This window comes from Rana temporaria, chromosome 2 (genome assembly GCF_905171775.1).
Source record: "Rana temporaria chromosome 2, aRanTem1.1, whole genome shotgun sequence".
In the NCBI taxonomy this organism is placed as follows: Eukaryota; Metazoa; Chordata; class Amphibia; order Anura; family Ranidae; genus Rana; species Rana temporaria.
Genome location: NC_053490.1, coordinates 190988779 through 191010541, shown reverse-complemented (window position 1 = coordinate 191010541; position 21763 = coordinate 190988779). Strand labels below are relative to the sequence as shown.

At 42.3% G+C, this 21763-nt stretch overlaps 1 protein-coding gene across 2 annotated transcripts; it reads left to right on the top strand.

Moving 5' to 3' along the window:
• The first annotated feature begins 1651 nt into the window (after positions 1-1651).
• Positions 1652-18188, top strand: LOC120926353 (ileal sodium/bile acid cotransporter-like). Of its 2 annotated transcripts, XM_040336189.1 has the most exons (7): positions 1652-2166; positions 5593-5711; positions 8802-8890; positions 10758-10933; positions 13880-14037; positions 17478-17647; positions 17678-18188. In XM_040336189.1, exons 1-7 carry the CDS (start codon positions 1745-1747, stop codon positions 17777-17779), a joined length of 1236 nt encoding a protein of 411 aa, XP_040192123.1. In that variant the 5' UTR covers positions 1652-1744; the 3' UTR covers positions 17780-18188. The 2 variants fall into 2 exon arrangements, with proteins under 2 accessions (XP_040192123.1, XP_040192122.1); XM_040336188.1 differs by having other exon boundaries at positions 17478-18188.
• Positions 18189-21763: the final 3575 nt, after the last annotated feature.

The following is a 21763-nucleotide window of genomic DNA, read 5'->3' as shown; positions in this document are numbered from 1 at the left end:
CTTCTATTTTCATCTGGTGATCCGGCTAGCGAGTCTGTTGTTTTTCAAAAACACAGGCTCTCCAGCAGAATGTATCAGTTTACATGGATAAGACAAACCATTTAACACTGGCAGGGAACAGTAACAAGATCAGCTTGTATTTATTCATGTAAAGCTTGTATCCCAAAAAGAAATGTAAACAGTAGACATGTGCACAGAATTTTTTTTCGTTTTTTTTTGTTCCGTTTCGTATCGTTCCGTAGGTTCGTTCCCGTTCGTTTTTCGTAAGACGCGATTTTTTCGTATTCCGATCGTTTCGTATTTTGGTTACCGTTTTATTTTCGTACATGCGGGATGGTTCGTTATTCTGTTTAATTCATGTTCGTTACTTGTTAGACAATAATTTTCGTGAATTTTCGTCATTTTGTACTTTCGTACAAATCGCGGGATTCGCGGCACTTTCAACACGCGGCTCATCCATATTAACTATTGTTAAGCCCCATACACTTGGTCAGACTTTTTTAACAACAAACATAAAAACGATCGTTTTACCGAACGTTCGTTCGTTTTTAAACTCCATCAGGAAACCATTTTTGGTTTCCAGGTTCAAAAGTCTGGCCAACTGATCTCTCCCTTCAGATGAAAATCCACAGAAAAGTGTATTTGGCTTTACTGTACTACTGTACTCAGCACAAAAGAGAAGCTGCTTCACTAACTAACTACACTCACTGTCCATTCAAAAAACGAAAATGACATCTTATAACAAAAGATTTGCATTCTGTATTTTGAAACCAAATTACGAACAGAAAAAAGGAATTCAGAATACAGAATACAAATCTTTTGTGATAAGATATCATATGAACATACAAACAGAAAAAGGATTCAAACTAAATACAGAATGAAAATCTTTTGTTAGATGTCATATGAACATACGACTGAAAATCAAAATACGAACAGAACAAGGATTCAAACAAAATACAGAATGCAAGTCTTTTGTTATAGATGTCATATTTGTTCTTTTGCCGTTTTCGTTTTGTCGTATTTTCATCGGATCGTTCGTTCGTATTTGCGGTTGTTCGTTATGCGACTCATTCGTAATCCCGTCGTTTTCGTATTTTGGTGCTTAAATTTTTTCGTATGTACACATTATTCTGCGGGTACGAAAATGAACATTTTCGTACGAAAATAACATTCGTACGAACGGGAATGCACATATCTAGTAAACAGTTTGCTTTCACACTGGAGAAACAGCAGCCGCTGTTTCAGGTCGGTTTGCAGGTGCTATTTTTAGTGCAATAGCGCCTGCAAACCGCCCCAGTGTGAAAGGGGTCTTAGTGAAGTTGCCTTGTAAATAAAAATCTGAAAAATTAATAAAACACGGATTGAAATATTGCATCTAAGGTGAGCACGTTTTACCTAAAAGTAGTTGAATTCTGGTCTGTGCCAGACAGGTCAGAGACCCATACAAATGACATCATTATGAGATTAGGCTAAATAAATAAATGACTAAACTTAATTAAATGTCATAAAAGTTAAAATATACGTAGCTGTGGAATTTTATGGTGGGACTCTTGCACTCCACTATGCACAGCAAGGCTCAGGATAGGCACACTGGACATACACCGGCTAAGTATTTACAGCTTTTTATTGCGTCAAATGCACTTTAAATAGGAGGAGCAGAAGTTCCACAGCATTCAGTCAAAGAACTGTGCTAGATAGATTGATTTTAGCTTCTTAGAATTAAAGCATTTCGCTGATATTCAGAATGGAGCCCAGAATGGAACACTCTGGGCTCTTAAGATCACAGATTCTACTGAATGATTATTACTGCCCTGACCATGCAGCCATTTGTAACCAAACCTCCTGTGTTTTGCCACCCAGTAATTTCAATGCCATTTTAAACACAGTATTAAGCATTGTGATCACAGTCATGTTAGCCCTGGTCATGTTTTCAATGGGCTGCACAGTTGAAGCTAAGAAATTCTGGGGCCACATAAGGCGTCCCTGGGGTATAGCCGTAGGATTTCTTTGTCAGTTTGGGATAATGCCGCTGACAGCCTTCGTCCTTTCCCTGCTTTTTGACATTCACCCAGTTCAGGCGGTTGTAGTTATAATTATGGGCTGCTGCCCGGGAGGAACTGGCTCCAACATCGTCGCATACTGGTTAGATGGAGACATGGACTTGAGGTAAGTGCTACATATAGGACTGTGAAACATTTAGAATCAAGGCTGTGCCTTCATTATGTAATGCTGTCATAGTTTAAGTCATACTAAACCTAATTTTCTTACATCAATTGTTCTAAAGAAAATCAAGTATACCATGACTCTGTTTTTATATTCGTTTTTTTTGTTTTGTTTTTTTGTTATTTTTCTTTAAAAAATCTCTTAAATGTTGCTTTCAGACTTCTTGTTTGTCCCCTGCATGCTCGCCATCCTCCCCTGATGTACCTCACGTCTGCTTTGCATACTACAATTCTCATAAAATTGAATGTGTCTGCATGTGTAGTCCATCTTGGAGGCTAGCAGGAAAGGGTGGCTATGTTCACACACACACACGAGGGGCATGGAGAGCAAGCGTAGCCAAATTAGAAGTCTGAGAAAAGCAGAAACAATCTTGCATCTTAAGCCTTGTACACACGACCGATGAACTCGACGGGCGAAACACATCGTTTTCCTCATCGAGTTCCTTGTTAGGCTGTCGAGGAACTCGACAAGGCAAGTTTCTCCATTCCCGTCGAGGAAATAGAGAACTTTCTCTCTTTTTGGCTCGTCGAGTTTCTCAACAGTTTCCTCAACGTAAATGTACACACGACCGGTTTCCTCGGCAAAAAAATATCTCCCAGCAAGTTTCTTGCTGGTTTTTGCCGAGAAACTCGGTCGTGTGTACGAGGCCTGTGGGATAAAACCAAGGAATATAGATAGACGGTACATTCTTTATATACACTCACTGGCCACTTCATTAGGTACAACTGTTCAATTGCTTGGTAACACACATTGCTAATCAGTCAATCACATGGCAGCAACTCAATGCATTTAGGCATCTAGACATGGTGAAGACAACTTGTTGAAGTTCAAACCAAGCATCAGAATAGGGAAGAAAGGGAATTTAAGTGACTTTGAACTTAACATGGTTGTTGGTGCCAGACGGGATGGTCTGAGTATTTAAAAAACTGTAGATCAAGTGGGATTTTCATACACAATCATCCCTAGGGTTTACAGAGAATGGTCCGAAAAAGAGAAAATATGCAGTTGTGTGGATAAAAATGCCTTGTTGATGTCAGAGGATAATGAGCAGACAGGTTCGAGATGATGAAAAAGGCAACAGTAACTCAAATAACCACTCGTTACAACCGAGGCATGCAGAATACCATCTCTGAAAGCACAACACATCCAGCCTTGAAGCAGATGGGCTACAACAGCAGAAGATCACACCGGGTGCCACTCCTCTCAGCTAAGAACTGGAAACTGAGGCCACAATTTACACAAGCTTACCGATATTGGACAGTAGAAGATTGGAAAGACGTTGCCTGTCTGATGAGTCTCGATTTCAGCTGCGACATTCAGATGGTAGGGTCAGAATTTGGCATAAACAACATGGAAGCATGGGTACCTGCTGCCTTGTTGGTTCAGGCTGGTGGTGTAATAGTGTGGGGGATATTTTCTTGTCACACTTTGGGCCTCTTAGTACCAATTGAGCATCATTTAAATGCCACGGCCTACCTGATTATTGTTGCTGACCATGTCCATCCCTTTATGACTACAATGTACCATCTTCTGATGGCTTCTTCCAGCAGAATAATGTGCCATGTCATAAAGCTCAAATCATCTCACCACTGGTTTCTTGAACATGACAATGAGGTCACTGTACTCCAATGGCCTCCACAGTCACCAGATCTCAATCCAATAGAGCACCTTTGGAATGTGGTGGAATGGGCGATTCGCATCATGGACAAATCTGCAGCAACTGCGTGATGCTATCGTGTTCTTAAGGAATGTTTCCAACACCTTGTTAAATCTATGCCATGAAGAATTAAGGCAGTTCTGAAAGCAAAGGGGGTCCAACCCGGTACTAGCAAGGTGTACCTAATAAAGTGGCCGGTGAGTGTATATTTAAACATATTGCAATTATTTTATATTATAAAAAATATGAGTTTAGCATCACTTTAACCAATCAGCAGTAAAAACGACACAAATTTATGTGTTCTACATAAATCTATAGCAGAACGTGGATAGGGCTTGTAGATCCTAATTTTACTTGTAGTAGTAGAAGATTGGAATATTCCAGATTAAATGATTCACATTGAGACATCAAGATAATATTTGTGTAATATAGTCAGTATTTAACCATTCCTTGAAAATTCAGTAACAACAAAAAGGTCTTTGAAAAAAATAAAATAAAATACCGAAAATATATAATAAATATAATAACGTACCGGTATGCTAAAATGTTAAATGCCAGGGTCAGTTTTAATTGGCTGTGGTTTTCTTAAACATCCCCCCCTCTTTGCCCAGCTATAGATACTGGCCCAGATCCACAAAGAAATTACGCTGGCGTATCTATTGATACGCCACGTAATTTCTACGATGCCCCGTCGTATCTTTGTTTTGTACCCACAAAACAAGATACGACTGAATGTGGGCTCGATCCGACTGGCGTACGTCTTAATACGCCGTCGGATCTTAGGTGCATATTTACGCTGGCCGCTAGGTGGCGCTTCCGTTGATTTCCGCGTAGAGTATGCAAATGAGCTAGATACGGCGATCCACAAACGAACGTCCGCCCGGCACATTTTTTTACGTTGTTTACTTAAGGCTTTTTTCGGCGTAACGTTACCTCTGCTCTATGAGGCGTACGCAATGTTAAGTATGGACGTCGGGCCAGCGTCGAATTTTCGAATAGGGCTTTGCGGAAATTACGTTCACGTCGAAAGCATTGACTATTTGTGACGTGATTTTGAGCATGTGCACTGGGATACCCCCACAGATGGCGCATGCGCCGTTCAAAAAAAACTTAATTTACGCGGGGTCAACTAGAATTAACATAAAACACGCCCACATCTTAGTCATTTGAATTCCGCGCCCTTACGCCGACACATTTACACTACGCCGCCGTAACTTACGGCGCAAATTCCTTGTGGATACGGAAAATACGCTGTAAGTTACGGCAGCGTAGTGTATCTGAGATACGCTACGCCGACCTTAGATATGCGCCGAGGTACATGGATCTGGCCCACTGTGTCACCAAATTTAAAATAGCTACAATCTCTGTAGCCTCAATACTAGAGATGAATCGCTACAACGATAAAAAAATAAATTAAAAAATTACAAGGATGAATTTTAATGATGTAAAAATGTTAATGATATTTACAAACAAGATTTTTAAAATCCTTCATAATTATTTACTGGCAGGCAAAAAGAGCGTATTACCCAACCCTCATTCCACACCATTACAGCTGGCTGCATTAACTAGCAGATATATTGTTATAGCCGACTGGAGGGCAACATTAGATTTTCTACATCTGCTTTTGCTCTCTGGTGTGACTGCTATATGCCATTTGTTCTGAATAAATAAGATGTATGTAAAGTATCACTGCATATTGATTTGTTTTGCAGTATAAGCATGACAACCTGTTCCACACTCCTCGCATTAGGCATGATGCCTCTATGTCTCTTCCTCTACACTAGAACATTTGTGGATGCCAGCTCCATTGTTATTCCTTATGATAGTATTGGTAAGTCGCCTATAAGTCACCATCTCTTTGTTATACCTTTTTCTAGAATGTCAACCAGAATAGAAATATTAACATGTATTTCCCCTGCCGCTTAAAGTGATTGTAAATGATCACTTTGTAAAACAACCCATTCAGTTTGAAATGAAAGGCAAAAAATGCGTGTATAGATATTAAAATAAAAACAATATAAATGCTTTTTTTTTCCTTTTTTATAAGTGATCACATTCCCTCTACTCTCAGCTGCACAAGAGCCAGGGGGAGGAGAAGCAGCAGCACACTGAGCTTTCCAGTGAAAGGGGGGGGGGGGGTCAGGACAAGTCTGATCATTGGAGGAGAGCAGGCTGAGTTATCCTGCTTAGTGTGGTCAGTTTGTAATAGGAAAGCAGAGGGACTGACATGAACACTGGGGATTTCACACAAAGGAAGTAATGCAAAGAGAACAGGTTACTTTTCATACTGGTTGGTTATTGGCAAAAGAAGACATTGTTGAAATATTGGGTGTTAAATGAGTGATTTTTTTATATACTGTATATACATATATATTTATATACTGTATATACATGTATATATGTATATATCAGTAATGGTGAACCTTGGCACCCTAGATGTTTTAGAACTACATTTTCCATGATGCTCATGCACGCTGCACTGTAGTGGAGCATCATGGGAAATGTAGTTCCACAACATCTGGGGTGCCAAGGTTCGCCATCACTGGTATATATATATATATATATATATATATATATATATATATATATATATATATATATATATATATATATATGTATATATATATATATATATTTTTTTTTTTTTTTATTTAAAGTGAAACTAAGCTTTTTCAATCAACATTGACAATTTAAAATTCATATGCTGCCAGTATTAGTAAATAGATAAAGGTATAATATATTTACTTGATTAAGCGCTTCCAGACCAGCCGCCGCAGTTATACTGCGGCAGGCTGGCCCTCCAGCGCAGCCGTCGTAGCTGTACGTCGCCTCTTTAGGACATCTCCAGCGGCGTGCCCGAAGTGTATCACCAGGGCCAATGCGAGTGCTCAACGGTCGCGATGACCACTGGGCACCCGCGATTGCTCAGTACAGAACGAGAACGATGATTTGTGTGTGTATGAACACACACATCCTGGTTCTGTCAGGGGCAAAGAGACTGATCGTGTGTTTATACAATGTATGAACACCGATCAATCTCTTCCCCTAGTCAGTCCCCTCCCTCCACACGTTAGGGAACACATTTAACACCTTGATCGCCCCCCAGTGTTAAATGTTCACCCCTTCCCTGCCAGTGACATTTTACAGTAATCATTGCATTTTTATAGCACTGATCGCTGTATAAATGCCAATAGTCCCAAAAATGTGTCAAAAGTGTCCGATGTGTCCACCATAATGTCGCAGTCCAAATACAAATGTTGTAGACACTATAACTTTTGCGCAAACCAATCAATATACGCTTATTTCAATTTTTTTTTTTTACCTAAAATATGTAAACAGCCCCCAACAGATTTGATCTCCTGAGCCACTCCCACTGGAGCAAAATGGGGACAAGGGAGATGCATGATCCCGGGGGGAGTGCAGATGTCAACACCCCCATTGGATGATCTCCCTGCAAGTGAGAGGTGGAGCCACCTACAGTGTGCAGGATGGTACTAGAGCTGTCTGGGTGCTTGGAGGCAGAGATCAGAGCTTTAGAGGGGTGAAAGCGAGACGTGGGATGCAGAGGTAAGCAGCTGTGGAAGAAGGCTGAACTCTGCAGTCTGTGTGTAGCGTACCAGTGAACTCTGCACTATGTACCTAGCACACCCTGAACTCTTTACTCTGTATGCATCGTACCTCTGAAATCTGCACTCTGTATGCAGCGCACCCCTGAACTCTGCACTATGTACGTAGCGCACCCCTAAACTCTGCACTCTGTATGCAGCACACCCCTGAACTCTGCACTATGTACGTAGCGCACCCCTAAACTCTGCACTCTGTATGCTGTGCACCCCTGAACTCTGCACTATGTACGTAGCGCACCCCTAAACTCTGTATGCAGCACACCCCTAAACTCTGCACTATGTACGTAGCGCACCCCTAAACTCTGCACTCTGTATGCAGCGCACCCCTGAACTCTGCACTATGTACGTAGCACACCCCTAAACTCTGTACTCTGTATGCAGCACACCCCTGAACTCTGCACTTCGTATGCAGCGCACCCCTGAACTCTACACTCTGTATGCATGCACTATTGAACTCTGCACTATGTATTTAGCGCACCCCTGAACTCTGTATGCAGCGTACCCCTGAACTCTGCACTCTGTATGCAGCACACCCCTGAAATCTGCACTCTGTGTGTAACCCTCCCAACTCTGCACTTTGTATGTAATGCATTCCTGGTATTTATTGCCCCTTAAGACCTTCCCAATGTTAGTGAAATTTGACCAAACCCCCTATTTGATGTGGTTTTTAAGGGTGTGTGGAGGGAAGAGGGGATTTTGGGGGGTCGTGGTTGAGTTCCTGCACCTATTTTCTGAGAAAACATAGGAATTTTCAAAGCTAAACCCAGAAATAGAGGTGTCTCCTATCTGCTAGCTCCGTATAACAGTAGGCAATGGAATCACTAGGTGGAATAACTGGGTGATCAGATAAAATAAGTTTCATAAATGTATTTTAATGGACTGCCTTGACTGGCTTTTACTTACTTTGCCTTATAAATCAGGGAAACATTTTTGGCTGGAAAATCTTGGGTTTAAAAGAATAAAAACAACCTAAATGAGTAACTGGGCAATTTCTGATTTGAAAATGTTAGTTCTGCTATTTGCTAAAATGATGACATAACAGAAATTGCCATTTCTAATACAAAAAAGATCTAATATATAAAGAAATAAAATCAGTTTTTCAGTATAGCTACCTCTCTCTTTTCGGCATATTATAGCTTGTTTGAGGCAGAAAAATATAAAGGTCTTGCTGAAGACCATGACTATGATACAATCCCTATCATGATGCAATCCATACTGTTTGCAAGATATAGTATTAGGGAATACTGTAATTTTTCTGGAACTTATATTTTGCTTTACCAATAATTATATTTTAGGTATTGCATTGGTGGCCCTGGTTGTTCCCGTTGGATTTGGAATTTTTGTTAACTATAAATGGCCAAGATATGCAAAGAAAATACTTAAGGTTGGTAAAACAACATTTTTAAAAAGTGCAAATCTACAATAACCTCATTTGCAACCAGGGCTTTTTTTCAGCAGGAACACAGGGGAATGCAGTTCCACCACCTCCAGCTCTGAATGTATTGGCAAGGGGTGCTAAGGTGTACTGGAGGGTCTATTGGTGCTGGCTTCTGGAGAATCTATTGTTGCTGGAGGGGATCTATTTTTACAGGGGGAGAGTCTATTGTTGCTGGGGAGGACAATTGTCGTTGGTGAGGGATCTATTGTTGCTGGGGGGCTTTTATGCTATTGGGAGACAATCATTGCTGGGAGACATAAACTGTTGAGGAAGGGGAATATTGTTGCTAGCTGTTCGGAGTCTATTGTTGCTGGGGGTGCTCCACTGTTGCTGGCTACAGGGGATCTATTACATGGATCTACTCTATATCATATAACACCCAGTGCCTGCTGCCTGTGTGTTATAATGCTGATTATCTTAGTGCCTGTTGCTGTGTTATCTATGCTTCTTTCACACAGAGTGGAATCCACTTGTTCAGCTGGGGATCTGTCCACTGATCCCCCACTGAGTGGAGTGGGCAGATGACAGGTCCGTGTCTGCTCAGCTTATGCTCAGACACAGGCACAGCCCACTCTGCTTTAAAGATGGCTGGTGTAAACAAACCAGCTGTTCGTTTATACCTGACTGCCTTCCAATCCGATTCACTAGATGGAGGGGAATGGATTCCTTTCGGTTTTGTTTGACAGATCAGATTCAGGCGGGGTTCACACTATTGCAAACACAGACATTGCATGTGATTCGCACCTCATTGCTGTGCCGATCACATGAGATGTCTGTGCAATGAAAATTCAGCCCTACAGTTGTATGGCTGAATTTGCATTGGATTTGCATGAAAAAAGTGCAGGACCTTTTTTCCCCCTGCACTGGAATCAGATCGCATGGGTGTTCACACCAAAGCGATCCGATTCCTGTGCAAATTCACAGTTCGCACTACGATCTGCAAACTGATCTGCAAACTGATCTGGGGGTGTCATAAACTTTGTATTTACACCTGCAGAAGTTTGCAGAGGAAAGTGTTAATTGCCTGCGAGGGAGATGTGATGTGGGAACGGTGCTGGATTCACACAGGTTCTTGCATCGCTACGGTGTGATCCTGGGCTGAAGGTAGGCGGGTGTAAATGGACACAAGTCAGTTTCCATTCATTGCTCTTTAGAAGTGAATGGAGGGCCAGATCAGGTCCGCCTGAAAAATGAACAGGCGGACCTGATCAGACCTGTCGTCTAAACCCATCCCTAATCTATTTCCCTTAACTGCTTGCCGCCCACCTTCAGTACATTTACTGGGGTAGGGTGACATGTGCAGGCCCAGGGGTGGGGTTGAGGGTGGGGCTGAAGGGAGCCCCATCAAGCAGACTGTACTCCCCTGTGCTCTTTCCCATTCAGGGTTTTAAAAAAAATCATGGGTTCAGCTAGGAGGCCGGAAGAAGAGCGCCAACTATACTTTCAGGGGGAGCTTACATGTCCTGTTATATGCTTATCAGAGGAAACTAAATTAATAAGACCAGATGCTTAAGTAAGTAAAGAATATAAAATCAAACAGATATTAAAAATGTTGTGTCCTAGGTTCAGCTTTAAGACTAGCAGGTCTTTCTCAGAGTGAAACCCACTAACCACAACAGACACCAACAGCAGATAAACATATATTGAGTTGGGATGGTATTACAAAGTATTATTACTCTATTAAGACCACTTTCCTTTTATGAAATGCCATTGGTAATATCTGAAGTCTTGAATTTGTGTAAGTAACCCTAAGGCAAAAAAACATTGGCTTATTGTATGAATGTTACATACTTTCTTATATTTTCTCTGGTAGATTGGTTCGATCACTGGTGGCCTTCTCATTCTTATCATTGCCATAATTGGTGGAGTTTTGTACAAAGGATCATGGGAAATTGCACCTAAGCTATGGATTTTAGGAACAATATTTCCGCTTTGTGGCTATGCGTTTGGATTCATTTTGGCTTATATATCTAATCAGACATGGAGCAGGTACTGTATGCATCACTTCTAAACAAAGATTCTAAAACACGGCTCTTCTTTTCATGCATTTCAGTGGTAGAAAACGTGGAAAGAAAATTAAAACGTATTTTTTCTTACACAAAGTTGTTAATTTATAAGATTTTTCTAACACATAGCATGTACATAGCAAACATTATACCCCAAAATACATTCTGCTACTCCTCCTGAGTATGGCGATACCAAATCTGTGAGACTTTTACACAGCCTGGTCACATAGAGAGGCCCAACATGCAAGGAGCACCGTCAGGCATTCTAGGAGCATCAATTACACATTCAGGCCGCGATTCAGATACATTGTCGTATCTTTGAGCGGGCGTAGCGAATCTCCTAGGCGCTACGCCGACGTAACATTGAGAGGCAAGTACTGTATTCAAAAAGCACTTGCTCCAAAAGTAACGTCGGCGTATCGTAAATGGGCCGGCGTAAGCCCGCGTAATTCAAAGTAGCAAGGCAGTGGGCGTGTTGTATTGTGATGAAGCGTGACCCCATGTAAATGCATGTCCGATCGAACGGCGCATGCGCGCGCATGCTCAGAATCACGTCGCAAATACTCCCTAAGATACGTCGGCTCAATGCTTTCGACGTGAATGTAACTTACGCCAAGTCCCATTCACGTACGACTTACGCAAACGACGTAAAATACGACGCTGTTCCGACATTTCTGACGTCCATACCTTAACATGACTTACCCCTGCTTTATGAGGGGTAAACTTACGCCGGACATACGCCTTACGTAAACGGCGTAGCTAAATCCGACGGGCGCAAGTACGTTTGTGAATCGGCGTATCTAGGTCATTTGCATATTCGACGCGTAAATCTACGTAAGTGCCCCTTGCGGCCAGCGTAAATATGCACCCAAGATACGATGGCGTAAGAGACTTACGTCAGTCGTATCTTGGCCAAATTCAGGCGTAACTGCCTTTCTGATTAAGTGCATAGATACGACGGCGCTCATTTGGACTTACGACGGCGTATCTGGAGATACGCCGTCGTAAGTCCTTTCTGAATCCCGGCCATAGTTTCCTGATGACCTATCACACCTTTGAAGATCCTGAAGCACCAGGACAGCAGAATTACCCACAAATACCCCAATGTATATTCTTTAAGGCATAATGAATCTTTTGAACATGTCATTTTTTTCCAAACGTTTTTGGAAAACATGTAAAAAAAATTAAAACTTTTTTTTTTTTTTTTTTACCCAAAGTTGTCAATTTATACGATTTTTCTAACACATAGCATGTACATCACAAAAATTACACCCCAGAAAACATTCTGCTACTCCTCCTGAGTATAGCGATACCACATGTGTGAGACTTTTACACAGCCCAGCTAGATAAACCCAACAGAGACGCAACATGCAAGGAGCATGAATTACACATTTAATTTCCTGACAACCTATCAAACATTTTAAGGTCCTGGAGCACCAGGACAATGGAAACACCCACGAAATTAACCCATTTTAAAAAGCAAACACCCCAATGTATATTCTATGAGGCATGGGCTGGTGACAGGTACTCAGGTACTCTCATGAGCTGGAGATAGGTACTCAGGTACTCTGATGGGCTACAGATAGGTACTCAGGTATTCTGATGGGCTACAGATAGGTACTCGGGTACTATCATGAGCTGGTGATAGGTACTCGGGTACTCTGATGGGCTAGAGATACAGTAGGTACTCAGGTACTCTGATGAGCTGGTGACAGGTACTCGGGTATTCTGATAGACTGGTGACAGGTACTCTGATGGGCTGGTGACAGGTACTCTGGGGCTGGTGACAGGTACTATGATGCTGGTGACAGGTACTCTGATGGGCTGTGACAGGTACTCTGGTGGGCTGTGACGGGTCCTTTTTATTTGGGGGAGCAATCAGGCACTGTACTGTGTTTTTTTTTTTCAGATCTGCTCCTCACACACTGAGAACATGGAAACAACACTACAGCCATTTGTTGACAATTGTGACCAGCTGTGATTGGACACAGTCGGTCATGTAGTAAAGAGACAATTTTATTGGCTCTTTACCCTGATCAGGGATGGGCTATGTCTTAGGGACATGCCTCATCCCCAATCACTGCGCTGCGCACACCAAACTAGCACAACAAATGTGACTGGCGGTGATTGGACACAGCCGGTCATGTGGTAAAGAGACATTCTTATTGGCTCTTTACCCTCATCGGCAACAAGAGCCGGAGGACGTCATATGACGTCCCAGCGGAGGGAGGAGATGCTCCTGCCGGCGTCATATTACTATGGTCTGATATGGAAGTGGTTAAACATGCTACAAGTACAGAAAAAAATAACTGCTGATGTCCCAGAAATATAGTATGCTCCTACCTTCCTCTTTGACACGACAATACAGTATATTTTCTGCTCTGAATTTTTTTAATGTGTTGTCAGCCCATTCCTCATTGCTTCCCCCTCTTCATGTCCATAGCCTCTCCTCGTGCAGAGGTAGAGAGAGAACAAGATTTCTGGCAAAATCAGCATTCGCATTTATCAAACAGATATAACAAAATACTTTTAATGGTATATTGAGCAGACCAAAGGAGAGAAAATAAGAGACGTTTATTGTGAGGGTTTACATACACTTAAAAAATATAGTTCTGCTAACAGAATGGGGGACATATTATTTATGTCTAGATGTTAGCGCCAACATAATGCCAGTAGAGAGAGTTACTTTTAGGGGTTCCCATCCCTGCCCCCGACTCTATGATTGCCAACATTAGAGAGGCACCCTATTACAATAGGCAGGCTCCAACACATTCCCATTTCAATGGCATCAGGAAGACTATCCAGGGGGAAAAGTACATAGACCACTACATAGTTATACAAATTATTATTTACAGTAGAAAAGAATGATGTATTTTAATGGTTGGTTTAACTTTAAAAAAAACATTTTTTTCATGTCCCTATCGTTTAGGTGTCGCACAGTCTCTTTGGAAACCGGAATGCAAAATACTCAGCTTTGTACAACAATTATTCAGCTTTCATTTACACAAGAAGAGCTTAGCTTGATGTTCACTTTCCCACTTCTCTACAGCATTTTCCAAATTGTATTTGCTATTTTCCTAATAATAGGTAAGTAATGAAGCATTATTGTTCACAGTCTATCATTTATGAAGCCTAAACCAGTAATGCTAAATTATCAGTCTGCAAAAATTTCAGGGACACATGTGTCTACTTTCCACTGTTTTTGGGACAACACAAGAGAAGCTATTGCATATCTGATCATCAGTTAAACCAACAGTGGAACCTATAACCTTATTCTTTTGCTTTTGTAAGCTGTCACTTAAAGTGGTTGTAAACTCAACCACACAACTTGCACCTACAGGTGAGCCTAGATTAAGGCCTACCTGTAGGTGCAAGAAATATCTCCTACACCTGCATGGTTTAGGAGGTATTTACACTAATGACAATTGCCGATGTCTACGGCGCATGTGCGCTGTAGACAACGGTGCAGGCGCACTGAGTGTGCCGTTTTTCTGAATGGCATAACTTGGGTTAATGCCGTATTTCCGCGCATGCACGGGGACCTACCGGTCCCGCGCGCAAGCGCGGGAGTGACGCCATCGCCGCTCCGGCCAATCACAGCGCCGGAGCGGCGAAAACAGGAAGAAGATGCAAGGGGACATGGCGGCGGCGAACGAGGAGGACTTCGGGGGCTTCGATCTAAGGTAAGTGGCACATAATGAGCTAGTATGCTATGCATGTGTGGCAGGGGTTTACTTCCTCTTTACATACTAAATACATAGCACTAACCAGCTGCAAGCATTGCTCTGCTTTCATTTTCAGCATGAGTAATAAAATACACATTTTTTACACATAAATGCACTTAACCACTTCAGCTCCAGAAGGTTTTCCCCCCTTCATGACCAGGCAATTTTTTGCGATACGGCACTTCATTACTTTAACTGACAATTGCACGGCCATGCGATGCTGTACACAAATAAAATGTATGTCCTTTTTTCCCCCCACAAATAGAGCTTTCTTTTGGTTTACTTTTTACGCACTAAACTAAAAAATATAGACAATTTTGAATAAAAGTCAATATTTTTTACTTTCTGCTATAAAACATACCCAATTAAAAAAAAAATGAAAAAAACAATTTCTTCATCAATTTAGGCCAATATGTATTTTTCTGCATATTTTTGATAAAAAATCCCAATAAGCATATATTGATTGGTGTGTGCACAAGTTATAGCTTCTACAAACTTTGGGATATATTTTTGGAATTTTTATTTATTTATTTTTTTACTAGTAATTGGGTCGATCAGTGACATATAGCGGGACTGCGATATTGTGGTGGACAAATCAGCACGGTCACTGTACTAATGACACTGGCAGAAAAAGGGGTTAACATCAGGGGTGATCAAAGGGTTAAATGTGTTCCTAGGGAGTACTTAATAACTGTGTGGGGGTGCTTGTGCTGTGGGAAGGCAGAGATTTGTGTTCCTGCTTAGCAGAAACCCAGGATCTCTTCCCTCCCTTCTCACAGAACGGTGATCTGCCTTGTTTACATAGGCAGATCACTGTTCTGCCTGTCTTCTGAACAATCGGTGGGTCCCGGAGAACATTGTGTCCGCCATACCCACTGATTGGCTCCTGCTCTGTTCAGTCACAGTGGGAGCGGGTTGCTAGGGGCACACTCGCCCCAGACCCGGAAGTACAGAATCAGGTACAGGCACATGATTGTGCCCAAAGAGGCCTGCCACAGTAAAAGCACATGGGCGGTCGGCATCTGGGTAAACCCCAAGACATTATAATTTGCTGAAAGCAGAGAATTCATAGAATATAATTGTGGTATTACAAATTTAAGAGCCTCACAGCTTAACAATTTAGAGTTAATCTTCTTGCATCGGCATGTGTGGGTATACACAATATATCCAACCAACATTTTTTTACATTTATGTACCCGACCTGCATATGTACATGTGGGGGAATTTTACTTTTAACTTAACTGGATTGCTATCACATTGCTATTTGACCCCCAATGCCACCCCAGCACTCTGTTAAAGCTGATTGAGCACAGAATGTGCTCAGTCCACGTCTTTCCTGGTCACAATGGCTATGGATTGACAGCTTATCTCTTTATAGTTAAACTAAAATTAGGGCCCTATAATTATACATATATGGAAATACCCAAAATGTGCAGCATAATAGACATTTACGTGCATATATGCATGCTATTAGCATGAATGTACAGTATGTAAGGGCCATGTTTTCTTAGATTTTTTTTTAATTATTTTAATATTTATTTGTTCGTACATTTTACCTAGTTATTTCACTTTACTACTATCACAAGTGGTCAAATAATGTCATAGCATTGACTGACCGTGACAGGTTCTCATTATGCAAACATCAAACATAAACTCCAATGCCTTCTCTTCCAGAAGACCATGAAAAACATTGGGCTTGTTGGGCATTTTTTCTGGCGTTTTACGAGCTGAAAACGCTCAGATTTGAATGCAGCCTAAAGTATATCTAAAGGCAAACCTTGTCTTCACTTTAGTAGAGGTGGCTACTGGATTACCTGTTTTGGGTTGTTTTTTTTCATCATTTAGGAGATTTCCCTTTAGTTTGTGTCCTGTAGACCCAAAAGGAAGGGAAAGGCTATCTGTTAAATGTAAAAGAAATGTCCTTTTAGACAAACGTCCCTATTGGAAGAGTACCCCAGTTCTGGTGTCCACTAAAAATCTGGGTTTTACCCTCACTTTGACTCCTAGCGATCAAGACAAATAGAGAGAGTTTATCTCCCTAATGGGCACACAGACAGCAATAGAAACCTGATTGGTGTTTTCAACTTCTCGCCATCTTTATCCAAATATAAAAAAAAGTTTTGCCTGTCAGTGCTACTTTAAAAAGTATATCTTTATAGAACTGGTTAAATTTGTAGCAATATACAAAGGCCTATTTCGAAGGTCTATGACCAATAAAAACACTGAAGTTAAACACCTGTGGCCCCATCATGCCCCTTCTTATCTGGCTAAGCTCAGGCTAAGGCCTCATACACACGATAGGTTAACCAGAGGACAACGGTTTGATGGACCGTTTTCATCAGTACAAACCGATCGTGTGTAGGCCCCATAGGTTAAAAAAAAGACAACTTGCTTTAAATTTAACCAATGGATTCCTAACCGATATGAAAAAAACGATCATTAGTAGGCACGTCCATCGGTTAAAAATCCAGGCATGCTCAGAATCAAGTCGACGCATGCTTGGAAGCATTGAACTTTTTTCAGCTTATGTTTTATGTCACCGCGTTCTGACACAATCGTTTTTTTAACTGATGGTGTGTAGGCACGACAGACCATCAGTCAGCTTCATAGGTTAACCTAGGACAACGGTCCTTCAGAATGTTGTCCTCTGGTCAACCTATCGTGTGCACGAGGCCTAAGTCTATCCTTGGAAGCAGTACCCATCTGAGTATCAGGCTGCATAATTAAGTGAGGCAAGAGGTAGCATTTAACGTAGTCCATTTAAGATAATACCATTATTATATGATGTCATTTGCCTTTTAGGTTACAGATTGATGTTACGGTTCACTCGTGACAAAACAGAAAATAAGGCTGATCCAGTGGATGGAGAAACAAATGCTGGGTTTCAAATGGAGGACAAATTAAGCAACGGAGATGTCAGTGACAAGCCAGAACAATGCCAGATTGAAAGTGATAAGCCAGAACAATACCAGATTGAAAGTGATAAACCAGAACCATACCAGATTGAAAGTGATAAGCCAGAACCATACCAGATTGAAAGTGATAAGCCAGAACCATACCAGATTGAAAGTGATAAGCCAGAACCATACCAGATTGAAAGTTGAACGTATGAAATTAACTTTTGACAGGGGTTTATCTTTTTCTATTGGGCTGAGATGCCAAATAGGAAATCAGAGGCACATGATGGCAAAATCAAACCAAGCCTGCAGTATTTATTGCTTACCATTTTAGATCCCCCCCATATGATGTCTCAATAAATAAGGAAAGGTTCCAATGATCCTTTTTCAAGTAGAGGTGCTTTTTTACACCACAATGAACACTGCATCTCCAGTACCAGTTGCATTCCCTGTAACTGTGGCACATTGTCAACTTTTTGTCTAGGACTTTGTACATCATGCTACCTTAGATGGACTATTTACTGTATAGTGATATGAAATAGCAATGCATTTCCACATTAAAAGTAACACTGAAATGTCTTCCTGTATATACTAATAAATTATTGTGTACATTATATGTCTTTGTGTGTGGAATTGCATGTTAATAACAGAAAACTGTCATTCATTAAGAGAATTCGAACAATTAAACATCATCTACAAGTTTTTAACTCTTTTACTTTATATTATGTTTTCAATATTCTGAAACATTATCCTAATGTAAACATATTTGTTCTACACCCCCCATCCATGCGTCTAGCCCCCTGATCTACATGCAGGGCGCCTGACGCGTGGATTCCAGTGGCTGGATTAGAGCCAGAGTCTCTAATAGGCTTCAAAAAAGGGTGGGCTCGGGTACAGAGCTCTGTGACAATAGCAAATGAATATTCAATATTGCCACACGGATCCTCCTCCCGGCCAATCACGAAGGGGGTCTTTAGATTAGCTGAAAGGAATGGCGATCCTATTGGACACCTAGGAGGAGGAGGGAGGAGATGCACAGCGGAAGCTGCCGTAATGCAGAAGAGGAGGAGAGGACACAGGAGCCGCTGCCCACTGCCCGTAGGAGCCCACAACCCAGCCGCTGCCCGCCGCTCATAGGAGCCCACAACCTGTCCGTAGGAGCCTGCAACCCATCCGCTGCCCACCGCCCATAGGAGAAACTGCTTGGCAGGGGACCTGAAGGACAGCGGCACTCTCTGCAGTAACAGCAGCCAGGGCAGGAGAAGGAGGGTCAGGAGGGGTGGCTTCCCCCGAAGGGCGGGTATCATGTGAGGTGATGGAACGCCCCCTGTAGTGTTCCTGCTGCTTCAAGCTTACATCACTACTTGTGTTAGCTTAGCAGGGGAAGTGACAAACCAAAGCTGGAGAGCAGAAGAGAGCTGGGACATGTCCCTGCATTGGGACTGTGAAGGGTTTGTTTACTCACCCCATCTCCACCCAACAAAAAAATATCGGTAGGGGACAGGTAAGTAAATTCTGTAAAGTTCAATCTGACAATCAGTGCCACAATCCCATACCCCTGTAGCAGCCAGCATCTCTCCCCACCGGCTGACTGGCAAAAGTGTTAAAAGTCAGCTGGCCCCTAGACTCCTCCTTAACTCTAATGTGTCAAGATGAGGAGGAGACTAGGAGAAAGGACATCATACAGCCATCTGCCACACTGTGATTGTAGGGGATTTGTGCGGAGAGGAGGGAGGGGATTTGTGCTAGTAACCAATAACATTTTTAAGGAGGAGAATTGTATTAGGAAGAGTAGGATTTGTGCTAGAAGGGATGATTGAGGGATGTTTGTGCTAGGAGTGGGAATTTGTGCTTGGGGGGAGGATTTGTGTTCATGGGGAAATTTGGTGGGGGGAGGGGCATTTGTGTTAGGAGGGGAATTTCGGCAGGGGATTTGTACTGGAAGGAAGGGGGATTTGTATGTTTGGGGAGAACTTTGGCTTGCAAAGGGAATAATGGCTTAAGGTGTTAGAATGCAGATTAGTGAGTGTTTTTTTTTATTTTGGGGGGGGGGGGGGGATCCTGACACATAGGGAGTTATTTACGAAGGGCAAATCCACTTTGCACTACAAGTGCAAACTACAAGTGCAAAGTGCACTTGAAATTGCACTGAAAGTGCACTTGGAAGTGCAGTCGTTGTAAATCTGAGGGGAAGATCTGAAAGGAGGGGAAGCTCTGCTGATTTTATCATGCAATCATGTCCAAGCTAAAATGTTGTTTTTTTATTTTCCTTGCATGTCCCCCTCGGATCTACAGTGACTGCACTTCCAAGTGCACTTTCAGTGCAATTTCAAGTGTACTTTGCACTCATAGTGCAAAGTGGATTTTCCTTTCGTAAATAACCCCCATAGTGTTCTTATATCTTAGAGGAAACACAGTTTGGCATCTTCGCCCTGAGCGCTAGATGACTGGTGGCAACTACTACATTGAATGTGGCTGTGCAAGAAAATCCATACATGGAATTCAGCTTTAAGGATTACAGAGCTGCACAAGTGTCAGTCTGTTATACATAGCCAGTCTATTTTTACTCACCTAATCTTCTTCTCCCATACATTTAGAGCAATTACCCTTTTTTCACCATACCTTTAATTGTATAACAAGGTTTTATGTGCCAAACACACTACTTTCTCTTGGCATAGTCACTAATTCTTGCAATGAAAATTTCTGAGCTCAGCATGATTCCATAGGCAATCATTGATTACTGTGGAGTTCAAACGTTCTCAAACTACTAAACTGCAGTTAAGAATTGCAAACTTTTATTGAGTTCCTAGGTTGGATTGATTTATGAAAATGTAGCTACTCTTGTAGAAAGGTATTTTCTTTTTTTTTCCTGTTTTCCATGTTTACTCTAAATTTCTTCTGCTATTCTATTATTTTATAATGTCTCTCACTAGGACCCATTCACATTGTTGTGTTACATTAAAGAGGTTTAAGAACTCCCCAACCCAACCCCCAAAAAACCTGTAAGACAAAGGCATAATGAACTAGTATGCATCATTATGAAATACTCCCCTTAGAACGAAGCCCCTGCAGTGGCGCCCGCACACCGCTGAGATGGCTGACATCTACAGGGCTCAAAATTTCAAGTCCTGAGCTACTAGCCAGGCCTCAAGAGTTACTTTGCCAGTTGCCCCACCTAATTCATACACTGCCCTGCGCCTAATTGCACCCGTAAACGCGCCCTCGTAGATTATCTCATGGAATGACAATGTTTTATGCAGAATCAAGTTACAAAATTCAATATTACCAACAACAACTTTAACAAAATGGGACAGGGCACTGGGGGCAGATCAGAGGGACAGGGCACTGGGGGCAGACCAGAGGGACAGGGCACTGGGGGCAGACCAGAGGGACAGGGAACTAGAACTGGGTCTCTTCCCCATTCTCTTGCTGTCTCCTCTGCAACTCCCATCCATCCATCCTCTCTCTCTCTCTCTCTCTCCCTCTCCCATTCATCTCATCATCAGAGCCTGTGTGTGCGGCTCCACGCTTGAATGTCCCCACTTCCCCCTTTTATTCAGGCTGGCAGAGAGGAGAGGAGCTGCAGCACAGCGGGGGGGAGTACAATCCAGCACTCTCATGTCAGGGCAACTTTCAGTGAGCGCTGCACCAGAGTGGTCATTTTTGCAATCCTCCACCTCACTCATTACTTTCTGCTCTCCAGCTACATTGGTCGGGGCCCGGGGGAGGGGGGCAGGCTCAGAGAGGTCATACTGTTAGGTCCCATGGCTTAATGAGAATTGTAAGGAGAGCACCTGTGTACTGCTCTGCCTGTGCGCGGCTCAACAGACTACTTTTCCCGAGCATTCACCTTTCCTCTTCGACCGCCAATCTCATCGGGACTCTAAGTGTAGGCACAGATTGGAGGAAGATTGGTCATGTAGCCCTGTCATCACTCGCCCCCAGCTTGAATCCACTCGCCAAATGCTAGTAGGCAAGTGGAAATTTTGAGGGCTGTTCCCCAGTGTTTCTTACGGGTTTGCAGGCTCAGGCGCTGTGAGTAACCAGAGCCACAATGGCGTCGTTCACAGCACACAGCATACTTGAAAGTCCTGCCTACAACTGTGGTCATTAAGCCTAACATCAGCCTCTTCTGCAAAGGTTAGCAAATTAGAGGTGGAACCCTTTTTCAAAATAACATTTTGATGCATG